This window comes from Pocillopora verrucosa, chromosome 2 (assembly GCF_036669915.1).
Source record: "Pocillopora verrucosa isolate sample1 chromosome 2, ASM3666991v2, whole genome shotgun sequence".
Taxonomy (NCBI): Eukaryota; Metazoa; Cnidaria; class Anthozoa; order Scleractinia; family Pocilloporidae; genus Pocillopora; species Pocillopora verrucosa.
The window spans coordinates 966,260-993,063 of NC_089313.1; the positions used below are offsets into that span (position 1 = coordinate 966,260).

At 39.0% G+C, this 26,804-nt stretch overlaps 2 protein-coding genes across 2 annotated transcripts in view; one reads left to right on the forward strand and one right to left on the reverse strand.

The window, feature by feature from the left end:
• The window catches only part of LOC131782484 (organic cation transporter protein), a 29,823-nt gene extending 12,106 nt beyond the window's left edge, over nt 1-17,717 (forward strand). The window contains exons 7-11 of the mRNA XM_059099216.2: nt 14,731-14,810; nt 15,386-15,494; nt 15,958-16,030; nt 16,237-16,439; nt 16,967-17,717. Of these exons, the coding sequence (XP_058955199.2) occupies nt 14,731-14,810; nt 15,386-15,494; nt 15,958-16,030; nt 16,237-16,439; nt 16,967-17,084 (583 nt within the window). The 3' untranslated portion in view covers nt 17,085-17,717. The remainder of the gene's footprint in view (nt 1-14,730; nt 14,811-15,385; nt 15,495-15,957; nt 16,031-16,236; nt 16,440-16,966) is intronic.
• A 138-nt stretch (nt 17,718-17,855) lies between these two features.
• On the reverse strand, nt 17,856-26,741 carry LOC131782490 (translation initiation factor eIF2B subunit alpha). Its single transcript, XM_059099223.2, has 10 exons — nt 26,702-26,741; nt 26,517-26,618; nt 24,979-25,118; nt 24,030-24,066; nt 23,824-23,903; nt 23,487-23,599; nt 22,594-22,662; nt 21,893-21,968; nt 21,286-21,411; nt 17,856-20,379 (listed from the first exon to the last, which is right to left on the reverse strand). The coding sequence occupies exons 1-10, from the start codon at nt 26,736-26,738 to the stop codon at nt 20,239-20,241; spliced, it is 921 nt and encodes a 306-aa protein (XP_058955206.2). The 5' UTR covers nt 26,739-26,741; the 3' UTR covers nt 17,856-20,238.
• Between the last annotated feature and the right edge of the window lie 63 nt (nt 26,742-26,804).

A 26,804-nucleotide genomic window follows, 5' to 3' on the forward strand; every position in this document is an offset into this window, starting at 1 on the left:
TTTCCTACGTTACTGGTTTGTGCATTTTTTTCTTTGAGTTCTGTTTGATTGTTTTTTGCGTTAATCTCTTGCGCACTTTTTTCTGTGAGTTCTGGTTGATTGTTCGCTACGTTAGTGCCTTACGCAATGTTTTCTTTGAGTTCCGTCAGATTGTTTGTTTTGTTAGTATCTTGCGCACTGTTTTCTGTGAGTTCTGTTTGATTGTTTGGTACGTTAGTGCCTTGCGCACTGTTTTCTTTGAGTTCTTTTAGATTGTTTGTTACGCTACTGTCTTGCGCACTGTTTTCTGTGAGTTCTGTTTGATTGTTTGTTACGTTAGTGCCTTGCGCACGGTTTTCTTTGGGTTGTCTTAGATTTTTTGTTACGTTAGTGCCTTGCGCACTGTTTTTTTTTAGTTCTGTTAGATCTTTTGGTACGTTAGTACCTTGCGCAATGTTTTCTTTGAGTTCTGTTAGATTGCTTGTTTTGTTAGTATCTTGCGCACTGTTTTCTGTGAGTTCTGTTTGATTGGTACGTTAGTGCCTTGCGCAATGTTTTCTTCGAGTTCTTTTAGATTGTTTGTTACGCCACTGTCTTGTGCACTGTTTTCTGTGAGATTTGCTTGATTGTTCGCTACGTTAGTGTCATGTGCACTGTTTTCCTTGAGTTGTCTTAGATTGTTACGCTAGTGCTTTGCGCACTCTTTTCTTTGAGTTCTGTTAGACTGTTTGGTACGTTAGTGCGTTGGGCATTGCTTTGTGTGAGTTCTGTTTCATTGTTTGCTACGTTAGTGCCTTGCGCGCTATTTTCTGTGAGTTCTGTTTGACTATTTGGTACGTTAGTTCCTTGTGCACTGTTTTTTGCGAGTTATATGAGACTGTTTCCTACGTTACTGGTTTGCGCATTGTTTTCTTTGAGTTCTGTTTGATTGTTTTTTGCGTTTATCTCTCGCGCACTTTTTTCTGTGAGTTCTGGTTGATTGTTCGCTACGTTAGTGCCTTGCGCAATGTTTTTTTCGAGTTGTTTTAGATTGTTTGTTATGCCACTGTCTTGCGCACTGTTTTCTGTGAGTTCTGCTTGATTGTTCGCTATGTTAGTGTCTTGGCACTGTTTTCCTTGAGTTGTCTTAGATTGTTTGTTACGTTAGTGCTTTGCGCACTCTTTTCTTTGAGTTCTGTTAGACTGTTTGGTACGTTAGTGCGTTGCGCACTGCTTTCTGTGAGTTCTGTTTCATTGTTTGCTACGTTAGTGCCTTGTGCGCTATTTTCTGTGAGTTCTGTTTGACTATTTGGTACGTTAGTTCCTTGCGCACTGTTTTCTGCGAGTTATACGAGACTGTTTCCTACGTTACTGGTTTGCGCATTGTTTTCTTTGAGTTCTGTTTGATTGTTTTTTGCGTTAATCTCTTGTGCACTTTTTTCTGTGAGTTCTGGTTGATTGTTCGCTGCGTTAGTACCTTGCGCAATGTTTTTTTCGAGTTGTTTTAGATTGTTTGTTACGCTACTGTCTTGCGCACTGTTTTCTGTGAGTTCTGCTTGATTGTTTGGTACGTCAGTGCCTTGCGCACTGTTTTCTACGAGTTCCTTTAGATTGTTTGTTATGCTACTGTCTTGCGCACTGTTTTCTGTGAGTTCTGTTTGATTGTTTGGTACGTTAGTGCTTTGCGCACTCTTTTCTTTGAGTTCTCTAAGATTATTTGGTACGTTAGTGCGTTGCGCACTGCTTTCTGTGAGTTCTGTTTCATTGTTTGCTAGGTTAGTGCCTTGCGCGCTATTTTCTGTGAGTTCTGTTTGACTATTTGGTACGTTAGTTCCTTGCGCACTGTTTATAGCGAGTTCTGTGAGATTGTTACCTACGTTACTGGTTTGCGCATTGTTTTCTTTGAGTTCTGTTTGATTGTTTTTTGCGTTAATCTCTTGCGCACTTTTTTCTGTGAGTTCTGGTTGATTGCTCGCTACGTTAGTGCCTTATGCAATGTTTTCTTTGAGTTCTGTTAGATTGTTTGTTTTGTCAGTATCTTGCGCACTGTTTTGTGTGAGTTCTGTTTGATTGTTTGGTACGTTAGTGCCTTGCGCACTGTTTTCTTTGAGTTCCTTTAGATTGTTTGTTACGCTACTGTCTTGCGCACTGTTTTCTGTGAGTTCTGTTTGATTGTTTGTTACGTTAGTGCCTTGCGCACGGTTTTCCTTGAGTTGTCTTAGAGTTTTTGTTACGTTAGTGCTTTGCGCACTGTTTTTTGAGTTCTTTTTTTTTTTGAGTTAGATCGTTTGGTACGTTAGTGCCTTGTGCACTGTGTTCCTTGAGTTCTTTTTGATTGTTTTCTACGTTAGTGCCTTGCGCACTGTTTTCTGTGAGTTGTGTTTGATTGTTTGGTACGTTAGTGCGTTGCGCATTGTTTTCTGTGAATTCTGTTTGATTGTTTGCTATGGTACCGCCTTGCGTACTGATTTCTTTGAGTTCTGTTTGTTTGTTTGTTACGTCAGGGCGTTGCGCACTTTTTTCTGGGAGTTGTTTGATTGTTTGGTATGTTAGTGCCTTGCACACTGTTTTCTGCGAGTTCTGTGAGACTGTTTCCTACGTTACTGGTTTGCGCATTGTTTTCTGTGAGTTCTGTTTGATTGTTTGTTACGCTAGTGCCTTGCGCACGGTTTTCCTTGAGTTGTCTTAGAGTTTTTGTTACGTTAGTGTTTTGCGCACTGTTTTTTGAGTTCTTTTTTTTTTGAGTTAGATTGTTTGGTACGTTAGTGCCTTGTGTACTGTGTTCCTTAAGTTCTTTTTGATTGTTTTCTACGTTAGTGCCTTGCGCACTGTTTTCTGTGAGTTGTGTTTGATTGTTTGGTACGTTAGTGCGTTTCGCATTGTTTTCTATGAATTCTGTTTGATTGTTTGCTACGTTACCGCCTTGCGTACTGTTTTCTTTGAGTTCTGTTTTCTTTGAGTTCTGTTTGATTGTTTGTTACGTCAGGGCGTTGCGCACTTTTTTCTAGGAGTTGTTTGATTGTTTGGTATGTTAGTGCCTTGCACACTGTTTTCTGCGAGTTCTGTGAGACTGTTTCCTACGTTACTGGTTTGCGCATTGTTTTCTTTGAGTTCTGTTTGATTGTTTTTTGCGTTAATCTCTTGCGCACTTTTTTCTGTGAGTTCTGGTTGATTGTTCGCTACGTTAGTGCCTTGCGCAATGTTTTCTTTGAGTTCCGTCAGATTGTTTGTTTTGTTAGTATCTTGCACACTGTTTTGTGTGAGTTCTTTTTGATTGTTTGGTACGTTAGTGCCTTGCGCACTGTTTTCTTCGAGTTCTTTTAGATTGTTTGTTACGCTACTGTCTTGCGCACTGTTTCTGTGAGTTCTGTTTGATTGTTTGTTGCGTTAGTGCCTTGTGCACGGTTTTCCTTGAGTTGTCTTAGATTTTTTGTTACGTTAGTGCCTTGCGCTCTGTTTTTTTTGAGTTATGTTAGATCTTTTGGTACGTTAGTGCCTTGCGCAATGTTTTCTTTGAGTTCTGTTACATTGCTTGTTTTGTTAGTATCTTGCGCACTGTTTTCTGTGAGTTCTGTTTGATTGGTACATTAGTGCCTTGCGCAATGTTTTTTTCGAGTTCTTTTAGACTGTTTGTTACGCTACTGTCTTGCGCACTGTTTTCTGTGAGTTCTGCTTGATTGTTCGCTACGTTAGTGTCTTGTGCACTGTTCTCCTTGAGTTGTCTTAGATTGTTTGTTACGTTAGTGCCTTGCGCACTCTTTTCTTTGAGTTCTGTTAGACTGTTTGGTACGTTAGTGCGTTGCGCATTGCTTTCTGTGAGTTCTGTTTCATTGTTTGCTACGTTAGTGCCTTGTGCGCTATTTTCTAAGTTCTGTTTGACTATTTGGTACATTAGCTCCTTGCGCACTGTTTTTTGCGAGTTATATGAGACTGTTTCCTACGCTACTGTCTTGCACACTGTATTCTGTGAGTTCTGCTTGATTGTTTGGTACGTTAGTGCCTTGCGCACTGTTTTCTTCGAGTTCCTTTAGATTGTTTGTTACGCTACTGTCTTGCGCACTGTTTTCTGTGAGTTTTGTTTGATTGTTTGTTACGTTAGAGCTTTGCGCACTCTTTTCTTTGAGTTCTCTAAGATTGTTTGGTACGTTAGTGCGTTGCGCACTGCTTTCTGTGAGTTCTGTTTCATTGTTTGCTACGTTAGTGCCTTGCGCGCTATTTTCTGTGAGTTCTGTTTGACTATTTGGTACGTTAGTTCCTTGCGCACTGTTTTGTGCGAGTTCTGTGAGACTGTTTCCTACTTTACTGGTTTACGCATTGTTTTCTTGTGAGTTCTGTTTGATTGTTTTTTGCGTTTATCTCTTGTGCACTTTTTTCTGTGAGTTCTGGTTGATTGTTCGCTACGTTAGTGCCTTGTGCGCTATTTTCTAAGTTCTGTTTGACTATTTGGTACATTAGCTCCTTGCGCACTGTTTTTTGCGAGTTATATGAGACTGTTTCCTACGCTACTGTCTTGCACACTGTTTTCTGTGAGTTCTGTTAGATTGTTTGGTACGTTAGTGCCTTGCGCACTGTGTTCCTTAATTTTTTTTTATTGTTTTCTACGTTAGTGCCTTGCGCACTGTTTTCTGTGAGTTGTGTTTGATTGTTTGGTACGTTAGTGCGTTTCGCATTGTTTTCTGTGAATTCTGTTTGATTGTTTGCTACGTTACCGCCTTGCGTACTGTTTTCTTTGAGTTCTGTTTGATTGTTTGTTACGTTAGGGCGTTGCGCACTTTTTTCTGGGAGTTGTTTGATTGTTTGGTATGTTAGTGCCTTGTGTACTGTTTTCTGTGAATTCTGTTAGATTGTTACGCTAGTGCCTTGCGCACTGTTTTCTGCGAGTTCTGTGAGATTGTTTCCCTCGTTACTGGTTTGCACATTGTTTTCTTTGAGTTCTGTTTGGTTGTTTTTTGGGTTAATCTCTTGCGCATTTTTTTCTGTGAGTTCTGTGAGACTGTTTCCTACGTTACTGGTTTGCGCAATGTTTTCTTTGAGTTCTGTCAGATTGTTTTGTTAGTATCTTGCGCACTGTTTTCTGTGAGTTCTGTTTGATTGTATGGTACGTTAGTGCCTTGCGCACGATTTTTCTTGAGTTGTCTTAGATTTTTTTGTTACGTTAGTGCCTTGCGCACTGTTTTTTTGAGTTCTGTTAGATTTTTTGGTACGTTAGTGCCTTGCGCACTGTGTTCCTTGAGTTCTTTTTTATTGTTTCCTTTGTAGTGCCTTGCGCACTGTTTTCTGTGAGTTGTGTTTGATTGTTTGGTAAGTTAGTGCGTTGCGCATTGTTTTCTGTGAATTCTGTTTGATTGTTTGCTACGTTACTGCCTTGCGTACTGTTTTCTTCGAGTTCTGTTTGATTGTTTGTTACGTTAGTGCCTTGCGCACTGTTTTCTTTGAGTTTTGTTAGATTGTTTTGTACGTTAGTGCCTTGCGCACTGTTTTCTGTGAGTTCTGTTTTATTGTTCGCTACGTTACTGCCTTGCGTACTGTTTTCTTTGAGTTCTATTTCATGGTTTGTTACGTTAGTACCTTGCGCACTGTTTTCTTTGAGTTTTGTTAGATTGTTTCGTAAGTTAGTGCGTTGCGCATTGTTTTCTGTGAATTCTGTTTGATTGTTTGCTACGTTACTGCCTTGCGTACTGTTTTCTTTGAGTTCTATTTCATGGTTTGGTACGTTAGTGCGTTGCGCACTGTTTTCTGTGAGTTATGTTTGATTGCTTGGTACGTTAGTGCCTTGCGCACTGTTTTCTTCGAGTTCTGTTAGATTGTTTTCTACGCTATTGCCTTGCGCACTGTTTTCTGTGAGTTCTGTTTTATTGTTCGCTACGTTAGTACCTTGGGCACTGTTTTCTTTGAGTTGTCCTTGCGTTCTGTTAGATTGCTCGGTACGTTAGTGCCTTGCGCACTGATTTCTGTGAATTCTTTTTGATGTTTTGCTACGTTAGTGCCTTGCGCGCTGTTTTCTGTGAGTTCTGTTTGGTTGTTTGGTACGTTAAAGCCTTGCGCACTGTTTTTTGTGAGTTCTGTTTGCTTGTTTGCTTCGTTACTGACCTGCGCACTGTTTCCTGCGAGTTCTATTAGATTGTTTGTTGCGTTAGTACCTTACGCACTGTTTTCTGTGAGTTCTGTTTGATTGTTTGTTACGTTAGTACCTTGCGCACTGTTTTCTGTGAGTTCTGTTTGATTGTTTGGTACGATAGTGCCTTGGGCACTGTTTTCTGTGAGTTCTGTTTGATTGTTTGGTACGATAGTGCCCTGTGCACTGTTTTCTGTGAGTTCTGTTGGATTGTTTGCTATATTAGTGCGTTGCGCACTGTTTTCCGTGAGTTCTGTTTGATTGTTTGCTACGGTAGTGCGTTGCGCACTGCTTTCTGTGAGTTCTGTTTCATTGTTTGCTACGTTAGTGCCTTGCGCGCTTATTTCTAGGATTTCTGTTTGATTTTTTGGTACGTTCGTTCCTTGCGCACTGTTTTCTGCGAGTTCTGTTTAATTGTTTGCTACGTTAGTGCGTTGCGCACTGTTTTCTGTGAAATCTGTGTGATTGTTTGGTACGTTAGTACCTTGCACACTGTTTTTTTTTAGTTCGGTTAATTTGTTTGGTACGTTAGTGTCCGTTTTCTGGGGGATTTTTTTTATTTTTTGCTACGTTAGTGCCTTGCGCGGTTTTCTGTGAGTTGTTTGATTGTTTGATACGTTGCACACTGTTTTTTGTGAGTTCTGTTTGATTGTTTGCCTCTTTACTGACTTGTGCACTGTATTCTTTGAGTTCTTTTTGATTTTTTGTCACGTTAGTGCCTTGCGCAATGTTTTCTGTGAGTTCTGTTTGATTGTTTGGTACGGTAGTGCCTTGCGCTCTGTTTTCTGTGAGTTCTATTTAATTGTTTGCTACGTTAGTGCGTTGCGCACTGTTTTCTGTGAAATCTGTGTGATTGTTTGGTACGTTAGTGCCTTGCGCACTGTTTTCTATGAGCTCGTTTTGATTGTTTGGTACGTTAGTGCGTTGTGCAGTGCTTTCTGTGAGTTCTGTTTGATTGTTTGCTACGCTAGTGCCTTGTGCGCTGTTTTCTGTGAGTTGTATTTGATTGTTTGCTACGTTAGTGCCTTGCGCACTGTTTTCTGTGAGTTCTGTTTGATTGTTTGTTGGATTAGTGTCTTGTGCACTGTTTTCTGTGAGTTCTGTGTGATTGTTTGCTACGTTAATTCCTTGCGCACCGTTTTTTTAGTTCTGGTAGATTTTTTGTTACTTTTTTGCCTTGCGCACTGTTTTCTGTGAGTTCTGTTTGATTGTTTGGTACGTTAGTGCCTTGTGCACTGTTTTCTGTGAGTTCTGTTTCATTGTTTTGTACGTTAGTGCCTTGCGCACTGTTTTCTGTGAGTTCTGTTTGATTGTTTGCTTCGTTACTGACTTGCGCACTGTTTCCTTTGGGTTTTGTTAGATTCTGTTGTGTTAGTGCCTTGTGCACTGTTTTCTGTGAGTTCTGTTTGACTGTATGTTACGTTAGTGCCTTGCGCACTGTTTTCTGTGAGTTCTGTTTAATTGTTTGCTACGGTAGTGCGTTGTGCATTGTTTTTTGTGAGTTCTGTTTGATTGTTTGCTTCGTTACTGACTTGGGCACTGTTTTCTTTTGGTTTTGCTAGATTCTTTGTTGCGTGAGTTCCTTGCGCACTGTTTTCTGTGAGTTCTGTTTGATTGTATGTTGCGTTAGTACCTTGCACACTGTTTTCTGTGAGTTCTGTTTGACTTTTTGGTACGTTCGTTCCTTGCGTACTGTTTTCTGCGAGTTCTGTTTGATTGTTTCCTACGTTATAGCCTCGCGCACTGTTTTCTTTGAGATCTGTTAGATGGTTTGTAACGTTAGTGCCTTGCACACTGTTTTCTTTGAGTTCTGTTAGTCTGTTTGATACGTTTGTGCCTTGCGCACTGTTTTCTGTGAATTCTTTTTGATTGTTTGATACGTTGCGCACTGTTTTTTGTGAGTTCTGTTTGATTGTTTTCTACGTTACTGCCTCGCGCACTGTTTTCTTTGAGTTCTGTTAGATGGTTTATTACGTCAGTGTCTTGCACAATGTTTTCTTTGAGTTCTGTTAGTTTGTTTGATACGTTAGTTCCTTGTACACTGTTTTCTGTGAGTTGTTTTTTATTTTTTGGTACGTTAGTGCCTTGCGCGCTGTTTTCTGTGAATTGTGTTTGATTGTTTGATACGTTGTGCACTGTTTTTTGCGAGTTCTGTTTGATTGTTTGCTTCGTTACTGAATTGTGCACTGTATTCTTTGAGTTCCTTTTTGATTTTTTGCTACGTTAGTGCCTTGCGCACTGTTTTCTGTGAGTTCTGTTTGATTGTTTGGTACGGTAGTGCCTTGCGCTCTGTTTTCTGTGAGTTCTGTTTAATTGTTTGCTGCGTTAGTGCCTTGCGCACTGTTTTCTGTGAGTTCTGTTTGATTGTTTGCTACGTTAGTGCCTTGCGCACTGTTTTCTATGAGGTCTTTTGTATTGTTTGGTACGTTAGTGCGTTGCGCAGTGCTTTCTGTGAGTTCTGTTTGATTGTTTGCTACTTTAGTGCCTTGCACGCTGTTTTGTGTGGGTTCTATTTGATTGTTTGCTACGTTAGTGCCTTGGGCACTGTTTTCTGTGAGTTTTGTGTGATTGTTTGTTACGTTAATTCCTTGCGCACTGTTTTTTTAGTTCTGGTAGATTCTTTGTTACCTTTTTGCCTTGCGCACTGTTTTCTGTGAGTTCTGTTTGATAATTTGGTACGTTAGTGCCTTGCGCACTGTTTTCTGTGAGTTCTGTTTGATTGTTTTGTACGTTAGCGCCTTGCGCACTGTCTTCTGTGAATTCTGTTTGATTGTTTGCTAAGTTACTGCCATGCGCACGGTTTTTTGTGAGTTTTGTTTGATTGTTTGGTACGTTACTGTCTTGGGTACTGTTATTGTGAGGTATGTATGATTTTTTTTCTATGTTAGTGCCTTTTGCACTGTTTTCTGTGTATTCTGTTTAAGTGTTTGTTACGTTAGGGTCTTGCACACTGTTTTCTGCGAGTTATGTTAGATTGTTTGTTACATTAGTGTCTTGTACTGTTTTCTTTGAGTTCTGTTTGATTGTTTCTTACGGGAGTGCGTTATGCACTGTATTTTCGACTTGTGTTGGATTGTTTGTTACGTTTGTGCGTTGCGCACTGTCTGTTTTGACATGTGTTTGATTGTGTGTTAGATAACTGTCCTATGCACTGTTTCCTGTGAGTGCTGTTAGATTGTTTATTACGGTAGTGCCTTGCGCACTGTTTTGTTTGAGTTCTTTTAGATTTTTTTTACGTTTGTGTCTTGGTCACAATTTTTGTGAGTTCGTTTTTATTGTTTGTTAAGTTAGTATCTTGCACAATGTTTTCTGTGACTTCTGTTGGATTGTTTGTTAAGTCAGTGTCTTGGACACTTTTTTCTGTGAGTTCTGTTAGATTGTCTGTTACATTAGTGCCTTGCGCACTGTTTTCTTAGAGTTCTGTTGGATTGTTTGTTACGTTAGTTCCTCGCGCACTGTTTTCTTTGAGTTCTGTTAGATTTTTTGTTGCGTAAGTGCCTTGTGCACTGTTTTCTTTGAGTTCTGTCAGATTGTTTGTTACGTTAGGGGCGTATGCACTGTTTTTTTTTTAGTTGTATTGGATTGTTTGTTACGTTAGTGCCTTGCGCACTGTCTTCTTTGACTTCTGTTTGGTTGTTTGTTACATTACTGCTTTGCGCACTGTTTTTTTTTCAAATCTGCTAGATTTTTTGTTACGTCAGTGCCTTGGGCACTGTTTTCTTTGACTTCTGTTTGATTATTTGTTACGGTAGTGCCTTGCGCAGTGTTTTCTTTAAGTTCTGTAGATTTTTTGTTACGTTAGGGCCTTGCTCACTGTTTTCTTTGAGTTCTGTTAGATTGTTTGTTACGTTAGGGCCTTGCGCACTGGTTTTTTTTAGCTTTGTTGGATTGTTTGTTACGTTAGTGTCTCACGCGTTGTTTCCTTTGAGTTCTGTTAGACTTTTTGTTACGTTGGTGCCTTGCGCACAGTTTTCTTTGAGATCTGCTAGATTGTTTGTTACGTCAGTGCCTTGCGCACTGTTTTCTTTGAAATCTTTTAGAGGTTTTTGTGCGTTAGTGTCTTGCGCACTTATCTTCTGAGTTCTGTTTTATTGTTTGTTACGTTAGTGCCTTGCGCACTGTTTTCTTTGATTTCTGTTCGATTGTTTGTTACCCTAGAGTCTTGCACACTGTTTTCTGTGGGTTCTGTTAGATTGTTTGTTACGTTAGTGCCTTGCACACTGTTTTCTTTGAGTTCTGGTAGTTTTATTGTTACGTGAGTGCCTTACGCACTGCTTTGTTTGAATTCTGTTAGACTATTAATTACGTTTGTTCCTTGCGTAAAGTTTTTTTTGTTGTGTTGGGTTGTTTGTTAGTGCTTTGTGCAGTGTCTTCTTTGACTTCAGTTTGATTGTTTGTTACAGTACTGCCTTGTGCACTGTTTTCTGTGAGTGCTGTTAGATTGTTTGTTACGTTAGTGTCTTGCGCGCTTTTTTCTTTGCGTTCTGTTAGATTGTTTGTTAGGTTAGTGCCTTGCGCACTGTTTTCTTTGGGGTGGGTTAGATTGTTTGTTACGTCAGTACCTTGGGCATTGTTTTCTTTCAGTTCCGTTAGATCGTTTGTTACGTTAGTGTCTTGGGCATTATTTTCTGTGAGTTCTGTTTGATTGTTTGTTACGTTAGTGCTCTGCGCACTGTGTTTTTTAATTGTGTTGGATTTTTTGTTACGTTAGTGCCTCGCGCAGTCTTCTTTGACTTCTGTTTGATCCTTTAGTACATCACTGCCTTGGGCACTGTTTTCTGTGATTTCTGTTAGATTGTTTGTTGCGTTAGTATCTTGCACGCTGTTTCGTTTGAGTTCTGTTAGATTGTTAGGTTAGTGCCTTGTGCACGGTTTTCTTTGAGGTCTGTTAGATTGTGTGTGACGTGAGTTCCTTGCACACTGTTTTCTTTTAGTTCTGTTAAATTGTTTGGTGCGCTAGTGTCTTGCGCACTGTTTTCTTTGAGTTGTGTTTGATTGTTTGTTACCTTAGTGTCTTGCACACTGTTTTCCGTGAATTCTCTTAGATTGTTTGTTACGTTAATGCGTTGCGCACTGTTTTCCTTGAATTGTTTGATTATTTGTTAGTTAGTGCCTCGCGCACTGTTTTCTTTGAGTTCTGTAAGATTTTTTGTACGTGAGTGCCTTGTGCACTATTATTTTTGAGTTGTGTTGGATTGTTTGTAACGTTAGTGTCTTGTACACTGTTTTATGTGAGTTCTGTAAGATTTTTTGGTACGTGAGTGCCTTACGCACTGTTTTGTTTTAGTTCTGTTAGATTGTTTATTACGTTAGTGCCTTGCGCTTTTTTTTTGAGCTGTGTTTTAGTGTTTGTTGCGTTCGTGTCTCACGCACTGTTTTCTGTGAGTTCTGTTTGACTGTTTGTTACGTTAGCGCCTTGCGCACTGTGTTCTATGAGTTCTGTCAGCTTGATTGTTACGTTAGTGCCTTGCTCACTGTTTTCTTTGAGTTCTGTTAGATTGTTTGTTACGTTAATGTCTCGCACACTGTTTTATTTGAGTTTTGTTTGACTGTTAGTTACGTTATTGTCTCGTGCATTGTGTTGTATTTTGTTCTATGAGATTGTTTGTCTCGCGCACTGTTTTGAATGAGGTTTCGACTGTTAGTCACGTTAGTGTCTTGTGCACTGTTTTCTTTGAGTTCTGTTTGACTGTTTGTTACGTTGGTGCCTCGCGCACTGTTTTCTCTGTGTTCTGTTTCATTTTTTGGTACGATAGTGTTTCGCGCACTGTTTTCTCTGTGCTCTGTTTGATTGGTTGTGACGTTAATGTCTCGCGCACTGTTTTCTCTGTGTTCTTTTTGGCTGTTTGTTACGTTAGTGCCTCGCGCAGTGTTTTTTGTGTTTTGTTTTTTTTTTGTTTGTGACGTTAGTGTCTCGCACACTGTTTTTTCTATGTTCTGCCTGACTGTTTGCTACGTTTGTGTCTCGCGCACTGTTTTCTCTGTGTTCTATTTGATTGTTTGGTACGTTAGTGCCTCGCGCACAGTTTTTCGTGTGTTCTGTTTGACTGTTTGTTACGTTGGTGCATCGTGCAGTGATTCGTCTGTGTTCTGTTTGATTGTTTGTTACATTAGTGCCTTGGGCACTTTCTTCTCTGTGTTCTGTTTGATTGTTTGTTACGTTAGTATCTCGTGCACTGTTTTCTCTGTGTTGTGTGTGATTGTTTCTTACGTTAGTGTCTCGCACACTGTTTTCTCTGTGTTCTGTTTAACTGTTTGTTACGTTGGTGCCTCGTTCACTGTTTTCTCTGTTTTCTGTGTGATTGTTTGTTACGTTAGTGCGTCGTGCACAGATTTTCATTGCTAAATTTGATTGTTTGTTGCGTTCGTGTCTCGCGCACTGTTTTGTTTGTTTTGTTTTATTGTCTGTTACGTTAGTGTCTCGCGTACTGTTTTTCCTGTGTTCTGTTTGATTGTTTTGATTGTTTGTCACGTTAATGTCCCGCGCACTGTCTTTCCTATGTACTGTTTGGTTGTTTACTACGTTCGTGTCTCGCGCACTGTTTTTCTTGTGTTCTGTGTGATTGTTTGTTACGTTGGTACCTCGCGCAGTTTTCTCTGTGTTGTGTTTGATTGTTTGTGACGTTTATGTCTCGTGCACTGTTTTCTTTGTGTGCTGTATGATCGGATGTTACATTAGTGTTTCGCGCACTTTTTTGTGTGTGTTCCGTTTGATTGTTTGTTACGTTAGTGCCTCGAGCACGGTTTTCTCTGTGTTCTGTTCGCTACGTTGGTGCCTCGCGCAGTTTTGTCTGTGTTCTGTTTGATTGTTTGCTACGTTAGTGCCTCGCGCATTGTTTCTCTTTTTTCTGTTTGATCATTTATTTTGTTGGTGCCTCGCGCACAGTTTTTCCTGTGTTCACCAACGTAACAAATAGTCAAGCAGAACACCGAGAAAAACGTGCGCGACACACTAACGTAACAAACAGTCAAACAGAACACAGGACAAACTGTGTGCAAGGCACTAACGTACCAAACAAAGAGAACACAGTACACGAGACACTAATGTAACAAACAATAAAAATGAACACACAAAAAAAAACAGTGCGCGAGGAACTAACGCAACAAAAATTCAACAGAACTCAAAGAAAAAAGTGCGCGTACACTAACGCGAAAAACAATCAAACAGAGCTAAAAGAAAACAATGCACGAGACACTAACTTAACGAACAATCGAACAGAACACAAAGAAAATAGTGCGCGAGACATAAACGTCACAAACAATCAAACAAAACAGACTAAACTGCGCGAAACACTTACGTAAAAACAATCAAACAGAACATAGGAAAAAACTGTGCGCAAGGCACAAACGTAACAAACAGTCAAAGAGATCACAGGAAAAACAGTGCGCGAGACACTAGCGAAACAAAGAATCAAACAGAACGCAGGAAAACCAGTGCACGGGACACTAACGCGACAAACAATCAAACAGAACATAGGAAAACGGGTGCACGAGACATTAACGTAAAAACAATCCAACCGAACACCAGCAAAACAGTGCGCGAGACACTAACGTAACTAACAATCAAACAGAACACAGGAAAATCAGTACACGAGACACTAACGCGAAAAACAATCAAGCAGAACACAGGAAAAAACTGTGCGCAAGACACTAACGTAACAAACAATCAAAGAGAACCCAAGCAAAACAGTGCGCGAGGCACCAATGAAACAAACAGTCAAACAGAACACAGGAAAAACTGTGTGCGAGGCACTAACGTAACACACAATCAAACAGAACACAGAGAAAACAGTGCACTAGGCACAAACGTAGCAAACAATTAAAGAGATCGCAGGAAAAACAGTGCGCGAAACACTAACGTAATAAACTATCAAACAGAACAGGAAAAAACTGTGCGAGGCACTAACGTAACAAACGATCAAACACAACAGAGAGAAAACAGTGCGCGAGGCAGCAATGTAACAAACAGTCAAAAAGAACACAGGAAAAACAGTGCGCGAGACACTAACATAAACAATAAAACAGAACACAAGCAAAACAGTGCGCGAGACACGAACGTAACAATCAATGAAACGGTAGCGCATCGTGTACAGATTTTCTTGTGATCTGTTTGACTGTTTAGTTAGTGTGTCGCGCACTGTTTTGCTTGTGTTCTGTTTGTTTGTTTGTTACGTTAGTGTCTCGCGCACCCGTTCTCCTGTGCTCTGTTTGATTGTTTGTTACGTTAGTGTCTCGCCCACTGTTCTTCCTGTGATCTCTTTGATTGTTTGCTACGTTCGTGTCTCTGTGCTCTGTTTGATTACTTGTTACTTCTGCGTCCCGCGCACTGTTTTTCCTGTGTTCTGTTTCGACTCGCGCTATGATTTCTGTTTTTTTTTCGCGCTAATGTCTCCCACGCATTTTTTTTTATGTGTTTTGTTTAATTGTTAAGTTTCTAGTACGCAACTGTTTTGGTTTTTCATTATTCTGTTTGATTATTAATAGTATCCCGCCCATTCTCAGCATAGTTGTGTTCAGTCTGATTGTTACCTCAGTTGCGCTCTGTGTTGCCGTATGCTTTGTTCAGTAGATTCATGTGTTTTTATCATGTGTTTATATCTCGAAATCGCCTTATTTTACTCGTTTTTCTTTCCAATAACTTTACCTTTTTTTTTCAGATTTGGCCGTCGTGTGCCTTTTTGTGTCTTCATGATCATCGGTGGAGTTGCGTGTCTTCTTGTTCTTATTGTTCCTAAAGGTATGCTTCTAACTTATTGACTGAATTTGATTTCCAGTTCGCAACGTCATAGCATTCTCGACCTCTTTTTACTTGCTACTTTTGAAGTAGCTTTGTTATTGGTTAAAGCCATTTCGCGTCACGTGACTATTCCATAGTAGTTAATTGTGTAATGAAGTATCCATTTTAGTTAACACCTCAACATCAGTGCGTGTATTCTTCATACTGTTCTCTACACATTTCCTATCACACTGACAAGGAGAATTTATTTAACAATCAAAGGCTTCTTAAGGCGATGATTTCTTTTATTCTCATGACCTTAATATGTGATTCAGTAGTGATTCTGTAAGGAGAAATTAGCTGTAAATCACTGATAGAGGTGAAAAACAGGTGATACACATCTAATGGTTGGGACGAATGATACATCATACGGTGATTGTATGGTGTGAGAGGGGTTATGTCAGAGAGGGGATTGGGGAGGAGTAAGATTTCGTCTCGGAGACGGTTACAGGGGGTGAATTTAAAGATATTGAGGAATGAAAGTGATGTGAGTTTCAGTAGAAATTTATCATTTTATAATAATTAAATTTTTACAGACGAAGAACGATTCATCAGAATTCTCGCTTTTATTGGACGCGGCTTTGTTACGATGTCATTTTCAATCTTATATCTGTATAGCAGTGAACTGTACCCTACTTCCATTAGGTGAGACAAAAAAAGACTGATTCTCTTATTCTGATGAGATGCTTAGTGATCGAGTGAAATCCAATTCAGTTTATTTGGTTCATGGAAGCTATGTTATGTTGCTCTCTTCATTGCAGTTGTTTCTGTCTGTGTGTTTGTGTTTAGTTAGGTTGGTGCATTAGCGCAAATGGATCTATTCTTACTCTTACCCTGATATTTTCTTGATTGTCACGTTAGCAGTTTGCATTCGCTTCTTTCTCCTTTCTCATTTTTGCACAAGTAATTAACGTTATGTATGTGTTCATGTCTAAATGGTCGGTAGTTATGCACAACACATTGTTTCTTTTTGTTTCAGCAATGTGCATTCTCTTGCTTGATTAAGTTGGTTAAGATTTATGTTCTCCCTTGTTCCCTGCCCTGTCCGCTGTTTGAAATATCAAAATAGCATCCGGCATATCTTTCCTGTGTGAATTACTCTCAATAGGAACCTTGCTGTTGGGACTTGTTCAACTATTGCTCGCCTTGGTTTTATTTTGGCCTCCTATATTGTTATGCTGGTAAGTAATATGTGCTTATGGACTACGTTAGGGAGCTGAATATCAATGGTAAAAATTACAGTGATACACTGACAAAGTCCAGAGAATGAAGGCTGGATCGAAAAAACGGACTCACCACGTTCCTACCATGAATCTGTAGATGATTGAATTTTAAGTCATTTGCATCAAAGTGTATTTTAAACGTGTAATTTTTTTCCATCTCGCAGTCGCAGTTACCTGGACTCAGTGTTATTTTTCCGATGGTTGTCTTTGGAGTATTAGCTTTAACCGCTGGCCTAGTGATACTTTGGCTTCCAGAGACTCTCAACTCAAACATGTGTCAGACGTTGGACGAAACAAATCGACAAAATGAATATTATGGGTTTATATGGATGGAGAGACGTGTTAATATTCCATTTTCATTTTCAAGGTGAGACACCGGTTTGGCAATGGGGGGAGGGGTGGTCTGAGGATTTTTCCGGGGGGATCACATGGTTCTCAGCGAGGACAAAGGGGGGATCAATAGGTAACTACCAATAACGGGGGATCACTAGGATAACACAGAGCGTCAGTGGGGGATCAGGTAGATTTTATTGTGACAGCCATAATCCTCTGACCTCATCGCCCCCCCTCCCGATGATAAATATTGACTGGTCCCTTAACCCTTTCACTCCCAAGATCTTATTAGTAATTCTCCTTACTGTCTGCTGTACAATTCTTATGATTTTAGTTCTGAGAATTTGTGACTGGATCAACTGTTAATCCTTAATTGATATTTCTCTCTATTCTCATCACCTGTTTGCCATAAATTGTATGGATATTGTAGGGAGAAATTCAGTCGTGGTCACTCATGGGAGTTAAAGCCTCATACTGAGTGTCGCCTGTGATTCAGTGAGAATCAAGTGAAAACATAGCAAGAAAAAGTGAATGAATACTAAGTAGCGTTTTTCTGTTTAGACTCAGGTCTTCAGGCGCTGCACATGTGCGTGTTGTTTCCAACGAGGGGGTTCAAGTTGGGGAGGACAGTGACGGTGATGATGGTGATACCGTGGACAATGCTCCATTGATTACTTGACAGAAGATAGTCAATGTTTGATTTGAATCATATTTAATTTTAAAGAAGGAACATGATGACAAAGGTAAAACAATTGTACAGTGTTTTGTAATTCAAGGTAACCTTTTCCAGGCCTTCAGCGGTTGTCGGCATGCAAGTGCGGAGGCTGGGGAGAGACAGGCTCTCTTACTTTGTGCGCATGCCGTTGTTAACAATCCAGAGCTTGGAATGGGTTACTATGGTCATTTGTTATCGTGTTTAGTTAAGTGCGATCTATAATGGTAATTTAATTGGGTGGGGTGGAATTTGGTCTGTAATCATAGAGTTATATAAAATTAGACGAGCACGCAGCGCAAGTTTGATTTGAAATCACAACAATGATTTCAGACCAAAATTGCACTACAGTAAGTTCATTTTACACTTTATTGTATACATTCTGAAACTGCAAAATTCATTCGCTCAAATATGGATTTTTTAGTGCGTAGAAATGATTTATTGATTCAGTACTGAAATGGTTAGTAAAAAGTTGCAAAAGTTTTCTTTCATTTTCCTCGAATATAACTGGTCTCTTTAAATAAGCCTTGAAATCTGATAGGTTGTTGTAAAAAGACGCGATGTAGAGTAAAATATGGTGCAATTCTTGAATAAAAGCACCAACGAGAGCCAGTCATATTGCTAAGATCATCATCAGTGATTTCAAAATGGATGTAATAGATGTATAAATCGCACTGCTTGAATTCAACAAATTGCATAGATCATCAGACTTGAAATTATGTAATGGAGCTAAAAACATCCTTTTTTTAGCCTTTATTTTGTTGTTATAAGGTTTATATGAGGTTATTTATTATACACTTTCTATAGTTCGCACAACGCATCAAGCCAAAGATATAGTTAGATACAGTATAAAGTAGTTGGCACAATTACACAACTAATTGTTTTGATATTGTGTTTTGCTAAAATTCTTCAAATTTTTTCTTACTTGTAATTTTGAATCTCTCAATTTTATATCTCTTTTTATTTGTAATTATATTTTAAGTATATCTTGTTTTTCAAATTAAGCGTTTAAATTGTTTTAAAATTAATAATTTTGACTATACCTTGAAATTATACTCCCCCATCGTTAGCTCAACTACTGTTAATGTGGAAGATATTTCACTTTTATCTTGGATGTTGTAGGGTATAAATTTTATTAGGGATCAATTTTATTTGTTTTCAACAGAAATGTCTTTTGTATAATTAAGACGACGAGACATTTCCAGAAGAGCAGAATACTTAATTCCCTATTGTGTAAAAGAATCAAAAATAAAAATCCTGCGTGGGCTTTAAAGAGCACCTCTGTCTGTCGAAACAAAATAATTTAGAACAAACTCGACTGCAAGTACTTGGGTATGGACGTAAGCCTCCTAAAAGTCATCAACGAATGTCTATCGCTTAAATGTTCATGAGTTTATTTCACATCCGTTAAGAGGACTTCCCGAACCTTTCATAGTGCGTTATAAATAACTTTTTAACCTTTCGATTGTTTGCAAGTTTCAAAGTCACAGCCCTTTTTTTGGAATGAGAAAATCCTCTCTGAATATTAAAACAAAAAAAGTTTGTTTATAAGCAAATATAAATTTTTTAAACCAGGGTTGACTTGAGGTCCCCAAATGCTTATTTGCCAATTTCTATTGTTTAAATATTCATGAGCTCGTATCTCTGGCAAAATGAAGATTTCGCAAAAAATTCATATTGTGTTCGAAAGAGCTTGATTGCGTGTCGATTGTTTGCAAGTTTTAAAGTTAAAGCTCTTTTTTGGAACGAGAAAATCCCCGCTGAATATTAAAACAAAATAGTTTTGTTAATGAGCAAAAATAGACCTGTTAGACAAGGGCTTGCTCAAGGTCCACAAAAACTAATTAACCAATTTCCATTGTTTAAATATTCATGGACTGATATCCATGGTAAAATGAGGATTTCCCGGACAATTTATAGTGTATCAGAAAAGGTTTGATTAGCTGTCGATTGCGAGCAAGTTTCAGAGTCGCAGCTTCTTTTTGGAACGAGAAAATACATGCTAAATATTTAAACAAAAGAGTTATGTTAATAAGCAAATAAAGATTTTTAAAACAGGGTTACCTCAAGATCCCCAAACGTTCATCAGCCAATTTCTTTTGTTTAAATATTCATGGGCCGATATCTCTGGCAAAATGAGGATTTTCCCGGACAGTTCATGGTGTATCAGGAAAAGCTCGATTAGCTGTCGACTGCGACCAAGTTTCAGAGTCACTGCTCTTGTTTTGGGAACGAGAAGATCCCTGCTGAATATTTAAACAAAAGAATTTTGTTAATAAGCAAATACAGGGTTAGCTCGAGGTCCCCAAATGCTCATCAACCAATTTGTAAATAGACCTGTTGAACTAGGGTTGGCTCAAGGTCGACAAAAGCTCCTAAACCAATTTATATGAAAGCTTGATTAGCTGTCGATTGTGTGCAAACAAAATAAAATAATTTTGTGATGATGAGCAAAATGGGACTCTTGAATCAGGGTTGGCACGATGTCCCTAAAAACTCATTAATCTGTACCCGTTATGATGTAAATGTTTAAAAAGGTAGGTAAAGAAATGAGCATACGGCTCAAAGTAAAGTGTCTTTGCGTCTCTTAAACTAAAGAACATACACTGTCATAACCAAAGACGAGGGCGAGAAATCAGGGCCCAGATTTTCATTGGGCAGATACAGTTAACCAGCGGATAAATCGCTATACAACGGAGGAGTGTTAACAAAACGTACTATGCCATTCACCGGATGGAGATTTATCCAGCGGTTAGCGTTTTCCACCCTTTGAGCCACCAGGGTCAGATGGATTAAATAATACAAAGGCAAATCCTATGAGGATACTCCATGCTGATTTATGAAACATCGCTCATGTCATTTTTTCCATTTTCTTGGTGACTTATAGGTGATAAGAAATCCATGAACGGCAGCAACTAGAGTACTGCAACTTGCAAAACTGAGCCCACGATGTGGTTCACTCGACTATAGCATTGCTAGGCAACGCAAATCCCGTAATAGTTTCCGACTTGTCCATAGGGACCTGAACGCGTTTCGATTGCAGTACAGACAACAAGCGGTCTTTAGGTGTTTTCACTGTTCTCCATGGCTAAGTTCATTTGTTTAAAGAAGGTTTTTCTAGTCATAAATAAAGTTTAATCAGCTCATCGCTGACAGCAGAAGGCGTTAGAACTCCAAGATCTGTGAACAGCAGGGTGATGTAAGATGGCGGAGTATAGTCAACTATTGGATGACTATCCTCACTGGAAGAACTTCCTGAGTACTAAAGCAACAAAACCAAGCACATCAATAAAAGGGTGACACACGAGGACAATCCAGGGGGTGTTACATCAAAAAATGTCCCTTGAAACTTGTCCAACAACGGTGCCACAGAATTTCGAGAAAAACTGAGAAAACAACCCAACCCAACCCAACCCATTTCTACCACACAGCGAATGGATCCCCCATGCTCGCTCTTTTTGCACGCAGGTGCTTTCTCTCTTTTTGGTCGAAACCATCTTTTTTATGACAGACTTTATTGGAACGCTTGTGTCTATTCACGCTTACCAAGCTTGTGAGTCTACTTGCCTTTACATATCGTATTTCCGCGAACAAGTGGCCAAGCTCTAATGAGCCCCCTCCCCTGAGTAAGTCCCCATCCCCTGGGTCACAATGCCAAACAAGCGTCCCTCTCCAATAACCGCCCCCTCCGCCTTCACTTTCAAAGTCTAACAGATCAAGAGAAATGCAACCATCTGCGTATGCCTAACGAGGATGTAAAGTGTTTAATGGGACTTCTATACGCTTGGTTACCGACTACTGCCTTAACAAACGAAATACATTAATATTGAATTTCCGTCTACATGGGTAGTGTCGTTGATTTGTTTTCTATTAAAGATTCTATGGCTAAAATAAAGCTACAATTCGTCAAAGGAAAAGCTAATAAAGTCCCCCCCACCCCCTCAATTAAGCTCCCTCCTTTAGTTAAGGGCATTCTTTTGAGCCTCAATCAGAAATAAATGCCTTGGCGTTTATGCGAGGAAATACGGTAAGTACCAACGATCGTCCTTTAGCCTCCCCAGAAGTTTAAATAAGAAAAATTCAAGAGTAGAAACATTTTTTTCTCACACATCACTCAGAGAGGGTCCACAATAATAAATGTCAAAGTACTCTAAAAGAAAGTACTCACCTTAAAGTGGTTCGGTACGTCTTCTTGATTAAGTGGATAAAGTCGAACGAACTTGAAACTTTCTGCCACCACATAGAATGGTTTGTTGACCGCTTTGGTCATAACTGCCATCTGATATGTGCCAACCTGTGAATACAAACTTGCTCATTCAATACGTTACGAACATCAGCAAGTAAATAAAAATCGCGAGCGAATAACTACAAGAGCGGAACGGGCGACCGACGAAACGAATAAACGAACGAAGATCGATTAATCAATAATGAACATTACGGTGTGTATACGTGAGTGCATGTAAGCTTATACTGACACACGACAGAACGTATGCGGTCAGATTTCGGTAATGTCGTACCAATCAAATGCATGCTGAAGACTTCAAGACATCGCCACACACGGATTTCACTGAACAATTCTTTTAAATCTAATGTTCACTGATCACTTAACTTATCTCAGTTTGTGAGAAAGAGGGAAAATCTGAACTGATGTCATCATGTAAACAACTGCACACCACCCCTCCCCTCCCCTCACGCAACATTGAGTCTGACTTGCTATCAGTTGAGTGTTGTTGGAAACTCTCATTATTCACTTACTGTAGCAACTCAATACTCACTTTATTAATAATTCCACCACTCTCTACCACACCTTCTGCGCCCATAAGGACCAAGTCAACTTTTTCCATCATGTAACTTAAAATCAGACCAAATAAACATGTTGTACATTAGAATAACAAATAAGAATTCACTAAAGGAATGAAACATGCTGATAAGACAATAAATTGAAAATACATCATAAATGAAGTGTTGACCTACAGTGAACTTGATCAGGAGGGTGGGGAGGTGTACAGCCTTATGTGAGCTACATTAACTTATAATTCGTGGGGTCTTCTTTGTTGTGGGGGGGGGGGGGGTACATTTTCCTGCATCCTCCTCAGCTGTATGGTGAAGCTATTACAATAGTCTAAAACCACTGTTGCCAGTCTAAAGCAGCATTTAACATATATGATATAAATATTGATTTTGAAGTTTATATCTGGATACTAACAGAGCAAATGTTCCAAAAAATAAACCAGCACTCAAGGAAAAAAACACAATAGTATAAACTAGCAGATTTCTAGGTAAGTTTGTGTTCTACATTAATTGAAGCAAATCAGCTGCTTTCAAACTCCCGATGAAAAAAGAAAAGATTGTTAAAAACTTAACGTCACCCAGAACATACAAGCAGACCCTCTGTGCAGACATGAGATGGCAATGTTCTGGAAAAGGTTTATAGTCAAAACACCTTGGCTACAATGATCATATTAGCAACACTCACCCAACTGCTGCATCTAGGATCACTGTGGAGGGAATTCCAAACTGTTTTAACTGATCATGCATCTCATATCTGAGAGACAATAATTTACTTAAAGTAAATAGAAGATACATGAACAAAACCAAAAACAGGGAAACCAATTTTTAGCATAAGAATACTAAAAGGATATCCACATCAGTTATGTATTGAACACATCTCTTTGATCAGTTCCTTTATCCTTCACCAGTCCAGGCATTAAGAAGTGACTGCTATAAAACCTCCATAATCCCCACTAAAATCAAAACACATACAGGCCCATTTAAGGGCAAAGGGTAATGTCTGTACTTGAGACAAGTAGCAATCAACCCAGTTTCCATAGCTGAAGCAATTAGGAGTATCACTACTCCCCCTGGATGGGATACTGGTCCATTGCAAGGTTACCCCCCAGCATTTCATCAGGCTTCCCTGACAATTCACCAATACCCATTTATTCCCCTGAGTTAAGAGAGACACTGTGATAGAAAAAAAGGAACACAACACCACACATTGACCTGGCCGCAACCCAGACCTCTCAACCCCAAGTCCAGTGTTCTTACCAATAGGCCACTACATCATCCACAGGTCCCCCCTGGGGAGCTATCTAATTTTATTTGGCTTCCAGACAAGGGCCTTCAACGATACTAAATGACCGCCAAAATACAAGTCAATATTTTCATTCTGAATTTTTTGTTCAAAATGGAAACTACAGTTAACTGTAATACATGTTTTAAAGTGCAATGTTCACCACAGAGACTCTGATCTCAACAAGGCTAATGCCTGTTACTACTATACTAAGTTCTTCCATTTTTGGCCACTTAAGCTCTATAGCAATTTTCAGGTATTTTATATAATAAAAATAATTTCAAACTACACTGTACCCAGATTTATCAGGAGCTGACTCTGTTACATAAACATTAAAGCGCTTCTTCTGTTCAGTAGCCACTTTCAAAATTTCCAACACAACTCTGGATCGGGAGTGAGTAAGAATTGTCTGAAAAAAGTTAAAGATGACGCAGTCGCACACTCTGAATAAAATCACTGAAAAGAAAACCAACTTTACCGTTTGGAGCCTCAGTGAAGAGTGGAGACATTGAATCAGTAACTTTCTGACCTGGCTGAAAGTTATGCATCTCAGAAAAAATATGATAGATAGCAAAAATAATCCAAATGTTGTTTTGTTATTGTCAACAGAAATTAATACAACGTGATGCTTACAGCTCCATCTTTAATAAATGCATCACAAAGTTTGGCAATTCTATTCCTGGCTGAGGCAGCTCTTTTCAGGTACAGCTGACCTGGTTAGAAGAAAAAAAATCAAACTAATCCACACTGTGGTAAATGATGCAAATGCATTGTTAAGTTAAAAAAAAAAACATTGAAGACCTGGGAAGGAATATCCCTTCTTATTTATGAGACATCACCTCTTTCAACCAGAACTCTTTTACATTCTTGAAAATCCTTATGAGGGAAAAAAAAAGAGAACAAAATCACCAAAGTATAAGGACACTCTAAAAAGAGGAATTTTTTTCCCATAAAACACAAGAAAGCAGGAGTTTTCGAAGTACAATATTGCAACATTCTCACCATTTTAAATTTATAACTATATGAAAAAAAGATGGTTTGAAAAAATATTGCATCCATAAATAGACCAGTTCATCACTTTTCAAGGTTCCAGTTTTTTACTATTGCCATAACCCTTCCTTCCTACGCGGCAAACTGGCATTTTTTGTCAGATTTTCCTGACTATTTGTTTTTCCAAGCCCCCACTAAATTCTCCAATACAAATTCTGATGTACCAACATTCACTCAATCATCCTGTCATATCACCCCTCCTAGTAGACAGTGTCACTAACAAAGAAAAATCACTGACTGATTTAGGAGAAATCTCCAATCGCAGAACAAGCTGCCATTAAAATTAATGAAAATGTCTTGTATCAGGTAGATTTCTTTGAGAAGCTGGGAAACAATAGCTGTAAACAAATAAAAGCAAAAGTGATGCCTGTATTTCCTGGAAGGTGTCATTTTAAGTTGTATGATTATCATAGTAAACAGTTGTCACTGTGATCATCAGACAGTAGCTCTTCAGTTTGCATGGGTTCCCATAGGTTCATGCAGATACCAGTGGCAACCATAACATATCATACATTCAACAAGGTGACACACAGAGAATTTCAGTTTGAAAACAGGTGATAACTGTTTTAGTTTTTTCTTGCACTAAATATTTCATGATTCTTATTTCTGACAACAATTTTTAACAAACTATTAAGGTTACTGTTAATTTTTTTATGGTAACTTGTTCTACCAGTAAAGGTGGGCTTAGGGTAATAATCACTAGCAAAACCTTAATCAAGTGAAGGAAGTAAAACTTACTGGGTTGTCCAGGGAGGCAAGTGTTATAAATCTGAGGAAGAGTTCACATCCTGAGGATATGGAAGCTACTGAGCCTTCTGTTTTGGTCAAAACATCAATGACTTGTTGAAGATTATCTCTGAGTTCAGAGAGTGTTTCAGCTGGAATGGAATAAAATAAAGTGATCTTGCAAAAAAACAAACATGCTCATGTCTAGCAAGGCCTTATGGAAATGGAATTCTTTGTTAAATTTTGGAAGTTATGCAGAGTGCTCAGTACAGAGTCAGAATCCCACTCCTTGAGTGGGGTGAGCAAACAAATGCTTAGGGTACAGGACATACTTACAGGCTGCTTTAAACTGTTTTCTTTGATATAAAGAAGAGGAAATAAGATTTTAATAATATTATCAACCTTTTGAAGAAGCACTTCACCAGGATACTGAAGACTGGTGAGTTGAAAAAAGTTGTTACCCAACAGCACATACTTGGGTGATACAAAAAATTGAATTTACAGTGGTGAAGTAATAACTTGTGATTCAGTAGTCTTAGAAATGTGGCCCTAAGAAAATATAATCCACAAAGTCTACAATAGCATAAAGTTGTTATTTATCCCAGTAGGTTAGTGGCAAGACTGTTGGCTGTGCACAAAGTAATCACAACATTGATCTCAGAGCTACCAAGAACCAATCCAGTAAGTAACATGATAGAGAAATGGAAGCCAGGATATATTAAAGTTTACATGGCAACCAGGCCACACTCAGACATGGTTTGATGCTACTCTGGTTTACAGATTTAATGAATGTAATGGAAAAAGTTACAATTCATCGACCCAACGTTTCAATACTCCTGTCTAGTGCCTTCATCAGGGGTGATCTAAACACTGCAACAAGAGGTCCTTTTATACAATCACCAATTAGCTGCCTTTTTTCTGACAAGGTTTTGTTTGGAAGCTTGACATATTAACTCTGCCCATGCTCCTTTAAATCGTGATGATGGTGGCTTACTTCCTGACGCCTATTTACACCTTGTCAGAAAAAAGGCAGCTAATTAGTGATTATATAGGAGGACCTCTTATTGCAGCGTTTAGATCACCCCTGATGAAGTCATTAGACAGGAGTGTCGAAACGTTGGGTCTATGAATTGTAACTTTTTCGGTTACATTCATTAAATTTGTAAACAAGAGTAGCATCAAACCATGTCTGGAAGCCAGGAGTTCCCTCACGCACCCTCACATAACCACCCTGTCATATTGTCTCCACAGGAATTACTTATGTATCCCTTTGACTCCTAAGTTTTAAGAGAAAATTCTCCCAGCTGATTGCCATATCTCCTGAATATCATCCTCAGACCAATAACCTTATCTGATCGTACATGTACATCTTATATGTGCAAACGAACATATTGGAATTACAAAGAGAAATTGCACGTTGATAACTTCTGAGACAAAGAGGAATAAATAACATTTCGGGGAAGCCCTTCCCTGCATATTCCCACTCTCATTCCCTTCCTCAATTGAAGAGTCGCAATTATAAACAGCATGGTAAAATTGAAAAGTCTTACCCGAGTTTTGATTCATAACTTCTAACAGAGTTTGTATAGCAGCTACAGCCGTCGACATGCCTGGGTCGTCCACCATACATTTTTTGAAGAACGCTACAGCCTCTGTGATTTAAAACCAAATTGGTATTATGAATTACAATCAAGTTAGAACTGTGGAAAAGTTTAGTCAGTAAGCTTGACTGTACCTTCGTTGTCCATCTTTCTCTTCGATACATGCTTCATGTATGCGATACATAGTGCATTGCGAGTGTCTTTTCAAAAGTAGCGCCGCTGGTCAGTAGATAGCTC

Coding starts and splice junctions, on each gene's coding strand:
- LOC131782490 (XM_059099223.2), bottom strand. CDS start 26,738: ATGAAGCATGTATCGAAGAGAAAGATGGACAACGAAG. Junction 23,600..23,823: donor CATTTATTAAAGATGGAGCT/GTAAGCATCACG, acceptor AACTTTTTTCAG/ACAATTCTTACTCACTCCCG. Junction 21,969..22,593: donor ATCCTAGATGCAGCAGTTGG/GTGAGTGTTGCT, acceptor TCTGATTTTAAG/TTACATGATGGAAAAAGTTG.